Here is a 12546-nt window from a genome sequence, read left to right as displayed (position 1 = left end):
CCAGTGCTTTCATGCAGTGATGGGATGCATGAAGGTTAAGCAACTGTGGCTGAATCCTAGAAAGAGGACCTGTGGGTAAGTGGTTTCCAAGCCTTGGATTTGGATAATTTAACTGTCCTGGGTGAGACTGCATTCATCTCTACTACAGGCACAATCGTATTTTGGGGGTGCTCTTGACTTCAACCCCATCACTAGATTCCCACGGGGTCTCAGTGGCAATGAACCTCTATTAGCAGCTTTGACTGATGTAATAGCTATGGCCATTCCATTATTTTCTTAATTGTCAACGCTATAAATTCCCCCTGGTTCATTTAATGAATTGCTTTTCTTGAATTTTATTATTTAATTCTGTTTAGCTACTATATTTGTATATAATTGTATATTGGGTAGGGTGTTTAAATTGTGAACTACTTTGAAATTTTTCAAAATTAAAAGTGGTATAGACATTTGAAATAAAAAAAAGAAAAGGGCAATAAGTGTAGGTTTCCCAGTTACTTTCCATTTCTTCAGTATAAACTGGGGCTGTTGTTTGTCCAAGGTAAAAAGGACTGTTGCAGGGCAAGGTAAGTAAAGTCTTCTCTCAGTCTTTTTAATTGGCAGCTGCAATTGTAGCACTCCTTGATGCTGCAGGCAGCTTAAATCTAAAATATGGAGTGACAGAATTAAACTCTTATTAGCTTATAACTATTAAAACATTTAACACACTTTTTACAGTGGAAGGTAATCTTCTTGGAATGCCATTGCATGCAAACATCCTGCATCATTTATCAGACTACATTATAGTGGCTCCATATTGCATGCTTTTAAACAGGGGTAGGCAATCTTTTTGAGCCGGGGGCCGGGTTGCTGTCCCTCAGACAACTGGGGGGCCGAAGCCAAAAAATAAATAATTAAATATTTTTTTAAAAAATTAACTATATAAATAAACCAGGACAAATGTAGGACAAAATTTTCAAATGGAAGACACTTTTTTTAAAAAATGGAGGACACGCGAAAAAATTTGCTGATTTTTAAAAAAATGTTAGTATAAATGCATGTTTCTGAGGCTTCTATAGACAATTGCCCCCCAAAGGCCCTGGCAACAATCGGCGGCAAGACCGGGCTGGGGCCGGTCCCAAGGCCTTGCCGGGCCGCATCCGGCCCGCGGGCCGCAGGTTGCCTACCCCTGCTTTTAAATAACAAGCTGCTAAAGCGAAACTTTTCATACTAAAGGCAACTTTCTTACTCACAACTTTAGTCTCAAGGTGCAGCTACACTGTAGAAATAATGCAGTTTATTTACTTGCAAAGTCCCATGAAGGCTGGTAATACCATAAGTATCCATATAGCATTGGAGATGTTTCAAATCAAATTATGTTATAATCTGCATGACATGGTTCTAAATATGGGGTGAAACAGCTTTATTCACTTAGAAGTCAACATGTTATCCATGAGTGCCATGTGATGGCACAGCTGCCTTCATAAAATTGTTATAAAATTGAGCGCAAACTGCTTCTCAGCTTTGCCTAGGCAGCTCCTCTATTCTACAGGTTAAAAGAAAAATAAATTAAAACAAAACATTATTTGAGTGGGGTCAAATTTTAACTGCATAAAAAGAATCAAAGTAATTTATCTCTTCACAGCTTGGAAGGACAGAGAAAACATTTTAATAGACAGACTCCAGATGGCTATTGAACAATGCACCAACTGCATTTTCATTTATAAAAGCAGGAAAAATATTAAAACTTTAAAAATAGGAATATTAAATAGTGCCTGATATAAATGTTGTTTGGTTGTCATTACATAGCAAATAAACTATAAGCCAAATGGTTTTAACTCAAACATATCTAGAAGTATCAACCATCAAAATACTAGTTTGTTTTACAGTCAACTTGTAAAAATGTCTATTATCATATCTGTTCCCACATTTTAAATATAATAATTTTTCAGTGTCAATAAAGAGCAGTTTTTCTGTGGTGACAATACCACTACACACGGATATGATGCGATGAAACCCAGAAAAGCTACTTGATTCATTTTTCCCCCAGTAGCAAAAATAAAATCAACAGGAGGAGACTACTATTGCCAGCTGTCTAACTGGCTCTTGCTGTGAAAACAGAAAACTTGAACTGAACTGAATGTTTGGGACTCCAAAATGCTACTTATGCTACAATAATTATTCATTTTTTTGGTAACAGGCCATCCTCTCTGGGACTGAAGCTACATTTTATTTTATTTTTTCTCTCTATTTCTCATCTAACAGACCATTTATAATTTCTTCTGCCCTTTTCCCCATGGAAACAAAGTAGTATCATCAACATGGTTAGTCTTCTGGTAAATCAACCTGATGTACATTTTAGACACCATACATTTACAATTATTTCTTAAAAAATGAAATTTTGTTTTTCATATCTAGAATTGTTTGCACTACAACTGCAAGATTAAAACTGATTCAGCTGTATAAATTGTTCAAACTAAAAAAAAATCCAATGTACATCCAAAGGGAAATTTACACTTGCGTAAGTTGTTTAATGTCAAAAGGTTGTTTCTTTTTAAAAGTAGTGAACCTTGATAAACTTTATTTTAAAGAATACACTGCATGGACATTCACTACTTTTTCAATCAGTAATCTAAGGAACACAGAAAATCTATACTATGTGAAACAAAATAATAAATCTTAATTGGTTAATTAAAGGACACAACATGCGCTTTGAAACATCACTTGTAAAAAGGAGGCTTCTGACACGGCTTCACAGTTTGAAATTTCTAATATAAAACATCAAATTTGAAAGGTACCTATCAAACAAGGTGACTTTCCACTGATTCCACACTGTTATCTAACCCTTTGGATTAAATCTTTCCAAATTCCACAAAGCAGTGTTCAAAATATAAAACAAACTGGAGTCCAGGATGTGGCATTCCAAAAAAAATGCACATAAGTATTTACAGGATGTTTACAATAACTTCTTGCAAAAGTTTTCAGTCTGCACGCATCCTCTAGAAGAACTGTAAACAACATGCTATGTACTTGGTATCTAGCGGAAGGTTATGGCCGGGGTCTTTTAGGAGGAGGTGGTGGCATGAGTTCTGTGTCAGGGTCCATGTGATGTTTACGCGCCTGTCCTTGAGTTGCTGCTGCTGCTGCTGTTGCTGTTGTACACTTTTCAATGAATTCAAAAAGGATTTCCTTTGTCACTGGATATCGTATGCTGTTGCACACAGCTGGAAGCAGGAAAGAAATAATTTATTATTTACTGAAATATTACTATCCCACCCTCACCCTCCTTCTGGAGAGTTCAGGGATGTTTAAGAGGCTATACACATAATAAACAAGTTAACAAGTTAAAGAAAGAGATTTAAGCCAGTCAAAATAGTTAGAAGTTTAAAACTGTACACTTGCAAGAGTTTGTGTAACACTAATTGACCCCTCCCAAAGCTTTGGTAAACAACCGTTTTTAGTACCAAAATGATAGCAACTTTGGCATCAACTGGGCCCCAAAGGCAACTATATTCCATACATGGGGTGCCACAGTAGAGAAGGCCCTATCTTTTCTCCCACAGCATACTGCCCTGACAATTAACCACTTGATTAACTGTCTGACAGATTGCAGAGATATAGCCATGTTAGTCTGGAGAATCAGTGCATAAAGGGATCTTGTTGCACCTTTGAGACTAACTGGGGGGGAAAAGAAGCTGGTGGCATCAGTAGACTTCAGTCCATTTCCGCAGATGCAAGAGGTGGAATGAAGAGTCCAGTGAAATACTTATGTAAGCAGGCTGTGTGTGAAAATGCAATGCTTTGTGGGTATGGAAATGAGATGACAAGTTCAGTTTTAACAATGGTCATTGGAGGATAGAGGCGGGAGGAAGGATGTTGCCTAAAGCCAAGGTGAGTAGATAGCCATGTGAATGACTATTGGAATGTAGTGTGGGAACCAGAAAGGAGACCAAGACAGCCACCCATGAAGCTTAGAGGATAGCTACTGTTATAATTTGAGTAGTGTGTCAGGAAACCATTGTCTGTTCAACCCACTGTTAATAGACTGGAGTTTATGGATACATTTCAATTCTGCGGTTTCTCTTTCCAATCTTCCTTTATAGTTTGTTGTTGTTGTTTTTGTTGAAGGGCCACTGTTCTGATGTCTGAGATGGAATGACTAGGAAGACTGAAGTGTTCTGAAACCAGTTTTTGTGTATCCCCATTCCTAATGTCTGATTTATGTCCATTTAACCTTTGGTGTGGAGAGTGCCCTGTTTGCCCAATGTAGAGTGCTTAAGGGCATTGCTGATGTAGTATAGCATAAATCACATTAGAGTATGAGCAACTGAAAGCTCCTGTAATATTGTGGGTGGTGCCATTAGGTTCTGTGATGGCATTTCCTGCATAGATGTGTCTGACAGATTAAAATCAAAATTCTTAATCTGAGCTACTGCTGGCCCAACACATACATTTTGATTACAAAAATAAAAGAGCAAAATGAAGTTGTGGGGAAGGGACACTCAATGAGCCATATCCATCCCCTTGTCCACAGCACAGCTGACTTGCAGGATTCTGGGAAGCAGATCCTTTCCACCACAGCAGAACAATGCTGCTTGCTCTTTCTTTCCCACTGGTTAAAAGGTTGGGGGGGGGGGGGGGAATGTGACTTTGGTTCCAGTGGATCCATAGCTGGTTATGATCTGTCCCTCCCTGAACCTGAAACCTCCCAATTGGGGACCTTATGTTTGCTTTATCTTTCTACCTTGTACTCTCCATGGGCAAGGCAGGGGGAAGTGCAAGGTGGAACATGCCATCACCATTACAACTTCTCTCTTCAGTTGGAAACCAGCAGAGGTGGAGCTCTTTGAGATCCAAAAGTGGTTAGATTAGCACTGTAAGCTAGTGTAAGGATCACTGTTTCTCCACTGGATTCTGCAAACTATTTCTGTTATTAGGTGAAAGTTTTGCAGCAAGTTCTCAGCACCCCATACTTCATTTTGGAAGCAGACTAAAAAGTGCTGATCCAAAATATTTACTACTGAACACACATTTCACAATAGTGGTATATACAGAAATAAAATACATTATCGGGGGCGGGTTATAGACCGCCGCTTTGAGGCGGTCTGCCGCCACCGCTTTGTCCGCGTGGGAACCGCAGCAGCCACACCGCGCGGCTCCCGCGTGGAGCAAAAAAGAAGCTCCAAAATGGAGCTTCTTTCCGTGGCGCACTGATGACGTCGCGAAGCGCCAAGGGCGCATTCGTGACGTCATTAGCACTGCGCGATGTTTGGACGCTCAGCGTCCAATACGTCAATATGGCGCTGGCCATGTAGAAGGGCCGGCGCCATATTGTACGGACAGAGTCCGTACTAGGGACAGGGGCGTCTAGAAGAGACGCCCCTTTTTTAAAATAGGACGTCCTCCGGACGTCCCAACTGGCGGTGTGTAACCCGCCTTAGTGATCCAGGAGTTATTTTCTGTGTTTCACCATATTCAGCATCCAATATGTCTGTACTGTATGTGATATACTGTATATACAAATATAAGCAGCTTCATAAAAATGAGTACCATATACACTCAACTATAAAGTGACCAAACAGATAAGTTGAGGGCAGGTTTGGAGGCCAAAATTAGTAATTTTGTTATGACCCATGGATAAGTCAAGGGTAAAACCTAGAGGCATGTAATAAAAGATCTAAAGGATGAAGCAAAGGAAAACAATGCCAAAATTCCAGCAGGCATCCAGTTCAAACTAAAGGCTGAATGGATGAGAAAGTAAAGGGGGTTCAGTGCTTCCAGGACAGATGACACTCTTGCCTTTCACCAGAGGATGGTTTCTTTTTTACTGAAGTTAAAATACAATTCTTACATTGATTCATGGATAAAGATTTTTTTGGTCAATTTTTTTGACTAAAATGTCTAGACTTGTACATGAGTATATACAGAAAGCATTGTAGATCTATACCACCTAATTCAAATGGAGTAGATAGAATCTATCTGTATAAGAAATAATTGCTCTCCCACCTGAATCATCTCACATCTATACAATAGATTTGTAAGCTTGACCCATATAAATCTTTAAGAAGATATTTTTGGGCAGGGCAGAAATAAGATTCACATCTCAAATATCTCCAAATCTCACTTAAATCGGCATCCATATTATCACTCCTCCCTACCCAGGGTCACACAACACACACACACAACTCTCTTCCATGCCAGCATTCTCTGAAGATGCCAGCCACAGAGGCTGGTGAAACGTCAGGAATAAACTCTTCTAGAACATGGCCACATAGTCCAAAATACCCACAAAAAACTCATACATTATTTCAAATTTGGACTTAAGATCGAAAACATCTTTCCGCTACAGAAATTCTCTCCTGAGATGTTAAATTAGTAGAGCAAGAAAAAGACTTTCAGCAGTGGGTCACATTGCATTTGAGCTCTGCCCAAAGTGATTGCCCTGTCTGTATGTATGTGGATATGTATTAGCTCTCTCTACACCAGCTGTTCTTAACTTTTTCTTTACCATGGACCTGCTTTAAATATATTTAGCTGCCTTGGCCCACCAAGACTTAACTCAAGATTTGAAACTCTAAAGTGCATCAAATATTTATTTAAAGTTACTCATCAAGGTTCTTCAAATTTGGACAGAAGGGAGAAATAAAGTATTCCCATTATAATAGTTTGATTGAAATGATTCCATTCAAAAATAATAATAAATGATGATGGTGGTGGTGATAATAATGCATGAGCACCAAACCATGGCCTAATATTTCTTATTAATTTTAATTAATTAATGAAAAGGCTGGTGCTGCATTTCACTTACAAGCCTTGTTATCTCAGGCTTAATAACTGAAACCTGCACTCTGAGTTCTGACTCTACTCTTTTCATATGGTTTCTGTTCTAGAACGCTTTTCCTCCACCAAAACTAGTGAGTGGTATATCTCTGGGCAAGGTGGGTTTGTGGGAAGTGTGATGAAGGGCTTTTAAAAAAAGCCCAGCTGAGCTGACTAGATCTTGTCCCCTCGCTCTCAATCCCGCCCATTCTTTTTGACCACCAAAGATATCTCTGCTGCTGTATATGTGTAGTAGTAGTGTCAGTAGTAGTGTCAAGTGGCTCAAGGAGTTGAGACTTTGTGGGCATGAGTATGTATCTGCATGGATGAGATGTAGAGGGATCAAACTTGCTTCTCATTCCTCCACTCTGTGTGCTACTTCAGAACCACACACATGCGTGGAATGCAATCCTTCAATCACAGACATTCAGAATGGAGGTCCCTTACACTTATGGTTTCCCGGCATCAGCTAAAGTCTCAGGAAGTTGCTGTTTTTCCAGAACTCCACATGAGGTAACAAATCTCAGGGCAAGCAGTGCAGGAGGAAGAGGGGGTTTGATTTGTGTGCATGAAATCAATTTGAAGCCTAGTGAGCCATCTCCACTCATTCTCAGCTGGTGCTCCCTGGCTTAGCACAAAGATGTATGAGTGCTGCACCAAAAAGCCAGGCATGAAACTGGGAAGCAAGGCAAAGGACGCATGCATTTGGAGCTTGGCATTTGGAGGAAATCATCATGGCATTTGGCTAACATCATTCTTGTTGTACAAGCTCTAGCTGCAGCAGTGCAGGAACCAGATTTTTATTTAACTTCACTGAGGTTTTGAGCCTTTCACAAGCTCCTGTAGCAACACAGAAAATTCCATGTCATGTATTCTGTAGGTAAAACTGCATCAGATATGACTGTTAGAGGGAAGGGTAACAACTGCTGCAGCCACCGGACTCACTTTGCTGTGTGCCTAGCCATAAAAAAAGAGCTCATCCAAGATCTGGGTTGCCCTGTTATCCGATTAATTGGGTTTTATCAGATTCTAGTTTCCCCAATTCCCCACTCAGCAATTTCCACAGTTAGCTGCCCCAGAAGCAGATTTGCCCCACCTCTCTGACTGGCATCACAAAGGCCCTTGACAGAACATTCGGCTGGTTGTAGAATTTGGCCCTCAAACCTTGGGAAGTGGGAGGCTGCTAATCTGGCAAGCCTAACCACAACAAAACAACTAGTCTATCTGACATCCCTTTGTTTTTCCTACAACATATTAATTTGACCAGCCAACCAGTTTTTTTTTTTTAAAAAAACCAACAAACTATTTCAATAGTATTTCAAGGGGGCAGAGGTGTAATCCATTATGCAGGAGAGAATATAACTGCCACCTTGTGAGCCCAGTAGTTTATTCAGCACTGACAGGAATAGTTCAATATACCTATATCATATATACTTACATTAATGTTTAAATTCTTCTATTTGCCTTGTGAAAGAAAGTTACTTTTTTGCATTTCTCACAATGTTCTTTTCATTATTTGAATAAGAATTAGAATGTGTCAAAATCCATAAAGGACATACCTTCTTGTATAGCTTTCATTTGTTTTATTTTTTCCATTGTTTGCATACTGTTTTGGGATCTGGAAAGTACAATGTCGCCTACTAATTTTGTCTTTTTCTGGTGAACAATGATTGCACCATTTTGAATACAGCTAAAATTATCAGAGATTTTTGTTCCCCAAATCCAACTTATATAGCACATTTATATGCCAAGCCACCTTTTTTTCCTCTGTACATCAGTAAAAAGCAAAACAAAGGCAAAAAAACCTGACATTGCAAATGCCCTTTATCAGTTCAATGTAGACAAAGAGACTTATTTTAAAACATTCACAAATGAAACTCATGGTCTGAACTCAATGTTTACTGCAGCTGATATCATTTGAATGTGAAGACTATTTTGGGTTACAGACATGGAAAGAGTCTATACCCAACTTGACCAAAGTATAACTATGATATGTGAATATTAGAACAATTTGTTGTACTCACCCATAGCAGTGCTGTAAGCATTGGGAAAGCTTTTGTCTATCCTTTGTCTCATGAAGACCCAGCTATTGTTCTCGAATTTGCATTCTATAATCTTATTGTCATATTGTTTCAAGTCCTTTGTTACCTGTTTTTAAAAAAAAAATCAGAAAAATTGTGTAAAATGAAGAGGTTGCTAACTTACAACTGTAGTTTTTTTAATGGTCATCTGTGAACTCTCACTTATAGTACTTCTGTGCCTGTAAAGAACCTTCCAGTGCTGAGAGAAGTGCTTTGGTGGGAACCTTTACCACTCTACTCTACATATCCCAGTATGACTCATACTTCCCCCTGTGTTCTGGGCCAACACACCAGTATCTGAAAAGGAATGCAAGACACAATTAAGGGGAGGAGAGAGAACTGTGTGAGTTCACAGATGACCATATGAAAACTACAGCTCTCTCTCTCCACAGTTGTGAAGGTAAACACAATCTCCTTCACAATCTCTGTAACTCACACATATAAGAGATTAGCAAGCTATACTCAATGGAGGTCAGGAACAGTTTCATTACAGAACTGATGCCAACACTGGCCTTCATCCCCTCACTTCCAAACAGTAATAATGCACAAAATTGGAAACTCTGTCCATGCAGCTACCCTGCAAATATCACTCAAGAGTACTCTTGCCAAGAAAGCTGTCAAAGCACAGACACCCTTGTGGAGTGGCGAGGGAGGTTAGATGAAGAGTCTGTGAACTTTTCACAAATGTTATAATCAATGAATGAAGAAACTGTCCAGAGGGGGAGAGGCACCAATATATAGTCGCCAGACATACTTTAAGAGATGAGATTGACAGATCTTTATCTCCCAGGTGTGATAAGAACAGCAAGACTTTTAAAAAATCCAAAACAGGAACCTGTAGCATTCCTAACAATTCTAAGAAAAAATTTGGACCATTTAGAGTTGTATGATTTTTCCATTGAAAGGCTACCTAGCTGCCCAGAGAATAATCAACATATACTGCAGTAATTGGAACTGGTACAAATTTTCCACATTGTCTAATTGAGTTAAGCATGTCAGGATGGTGAAGTCCTTCTTGCTGTTGTGTGAAGTGTCTTGGGTGCAGTGGCAGCCGCTGAAACTTGTTTGGACGACAAAGAAACTGAGGAGGCGGGAGAGTGCAGGCTGGTATTTCGAGGCCCGGGGGCTGCATTATGGGGTGAGCTCCCATTACTAGTTCCAGTTTTTGCCTAGCAGTTCAAAAGCATGCAAATGCAAGTAGATAAAGAAGTACCACTTCGGTGGGAAGGTAAACAGCATTCTGTGCAATCATGTTGGCCACATGATCACAGAGTAGCCTCTGACAATGCTGGCCCTTTGGCTTAGTAATGCAGATGAGCACCGCCCCCTATGGTTGGACACGATTTGACAACCTTGTCAATGGGAAATACCTTCACCTTTAAGAGAGTATTGATGTGGGGGAAAGCATCTGGAGATCATATCACATTTGTGTGGACTGGAACTGTAAAACCTATTGTTCCTCAAACACATTGGGAAAACAGGTGGAGATGACTGTGAAGAATCAGATGAAATAGAATGTTCATCCTCATTCTTATTTTCCTCCTTGGGTCTGTCCTGATTTTTGTTCAAATGTGAACATTTCTGGGAGGTGGCGCATGCTGGGATTGGAAGTGCTGTCTGTGTGGGCAATTCTGACAGTGGAGATGGCATAGATACTGGTGGCTAGAGTTGTATGATATTGGTCCAAGTCAACCATCAGTACTGAAGCAATGGATGAAATCAGATGCGGATCACAATTGGTCACTGGTACTGAAGCTATGTGCAGTAAGGCAGCTGCCTTGAATCCCAATTAGGGGACAGAAGGAAAAGTGTAAATAGGTTATGAACAACAACAAGGCCATAGATGGAGGGAGCTAAATGTTGCTGATGAGAAGATCTGAAGCATGTTGACTGCCTTTTAATACCTTTTGGAGGGCAAAGAGTCAAAATTAAGAGTTTGCTTATTGAAACCTTGACAATGTTTACACCTGCCAACCGTGTAAGCTTCTCCCAGACACAGAAGAATAGCTGTCAGTAATTGGAATTTTGTTCCCAGTTCAGTTTCTTCTGAAGTACAGTTTAGAGGCGCTAAAGACCTCAAAGATTATATGGCAGTAACAGGCAGAAATACAAAAGTAGCTCATCAAATTAAAACTGCAAAGAATTTGAAAAGAGGTCAGCCAAACAACAATGATGAATAAAAACAATCAGAGTTTAAAGAGGTTCCTATTCCACTTGCTGCAGCTGCAGCAAACAAGAAGAAAATGTGGGAAAAGCCAAAAAGTATCTACAGGGATATAAAGAGGACAATGAGAGGAGCTCCTGCCAAAAGCACTCTACTAAGCTCTCGAAAGTTGTGAAATGGCTCAATATGGCTGCACAGTAACCTATTATGTGTCAATCAAAGAGCCTATAAAGGGGAGAGGTGGTGTTTATGTCAAGAATCCCAAGCTACCAACACAAAGATAATATGTATAACATATCTGATACATATGCACTTCTACACTCGCAACACATAGATTCAGGAATCTTGGGCAAGGTAAAGGAAAAGAAGTTTTGCCATCTGCCAGGAAATGCATGAACAGAAACACACATATATGCTTTGTTTCTTAAAAAAAGAAAAAATGTGTCTAAATAATGAAAAATGGGTAGCATAATGGCATAAGAGTTATCTCAAAACAACCTGCAGGAAGGTATAAACCTTTATATTTCTCCCCTTTCCCCCTGAAACCCTCCAGGATAGGCAATTCACCTTAAATAGATCACAACCTCCAGTACCCTATAAAAACAGCTCCCCACAAACAACACAAAAGAGTTCTAGCCACATCTATGTTTTGTTTTAGTGAAATATCATTAATGTCTCATGGGCAGAAAATTTACCCTTGGTCAATTATTTTTATGGCTTTTAATGCATTTTAGTATTTTTAATAGTTTTAATATATGATTGTTTAATTGTATTTTTTATATGTTCAATTAACTTTTGCAGTGTTTTTAATCTGTATTGTTTTAAAATGTTGTTAGCTGCCTTGAGTCCCATTATTGGGAGAAAGGCAGGATATAATTGAATAGTAATAACAGTAATACTCTCACTGAAGTTGCCTGTCAAACTAAACCAAATAAACAAAACAAACTAATAGTGTAGAGTAAGCCAAATATTTATGTGAATATAAATACTAAACTGCTAAAATAGTAAACTGTCAGTTTGCCCTTCCCTAACTAGAATGAGTGAATAAAATAATTATAGTGTAGAAAGTTAATATGAGTCATTGTCTCCTTCCCATTGCAACCAACTATTCTAGGATGGAGGTTGAAATAATGAAAGACAGTTGTATATAATTCGCCACCAAGTAATCTATCCCACTGTCTGAATTAGTGAACTTTCCAAATCTGTCTTTTAGATCATAATATGACATTCCTTTCTCCCTTAAGCTCAGAACAGCATGGTTGCACAAGAGGAACAAAGTAGTGCATATATATAACATACCATCAGAATTTAACCAAATCCAGTAGAAGACAAGCTTACTTGTGTATATCTATTATCTTTTGGCTGTAGGAATGTAAAAAGGGACCAGGACAGAAGAAATAGGAGAGCAGATGGACAATACACATAGGCAAATTAAGTAAGGACCACTGGTTTAAGTTTTACATTAACAGGGAATTCTATCTACATGCTTATTTTTATTATTTATTT

The 12546-nt window shown here is 39.1% G+C and overlaps 1 protein-coding gene across 2 annotated transcripts in view; it reads right to left on the bottom strand.

The window, feature by feature from the left end:
* Positions 1 to 1622: 1622 nt before the first annotated feature.
* The window catches only part of RNGTT (RNA guanylyltransferase and 5'-phosphatase), a 220186-nt gene continuing 209262 nt past the window's right edge, over positions 1623 to 12546 (bottom strand). The window contains exons 14-15 of one of the 2 annotated variants that reach the window (XM_042449658.1): positions 8820 to 8943; positions 1623 to 3200 (exon numbers count right to left, since the gene is read on the bottom strand). In XM_042449658.1, coding sequence (XP_042305592.1) covers positions 3025 to 3200; positions 8820 to 8943 — 300 coding nt within the window. In that variant the 3' untranslated portion in view covers positions 1623 to 3024. Of the gene's footprint in view, positions 3201 to 8819; positions 8944 to 12546 lie in introns of those variants that run through there. The other variant, XM_042449667.1, reaches the window with a different exon arrangement.

Source organism: Sceloporus undulatus, chromosome 1 (genome assembly GCF_019175285.1).
Source record: "Sceloporus undulatus isolate JIND9_A2432 ecotype Alabama chromosome 1, SceUnd_v1.1, whole genome shotgun sequence".
Taxonomy (NCBI): domain Eukaryota; kingdom Metazoa; phylum Chordata; class Lepidosauria; order Squamata; family Phrynosomatidae; genus Sceloporus; species Sceloporus undulatus.
Note: the sequence above shows the minus strand (reverse complement) of the source record. Positions and strands in the feature narration are given on the sequence as shown.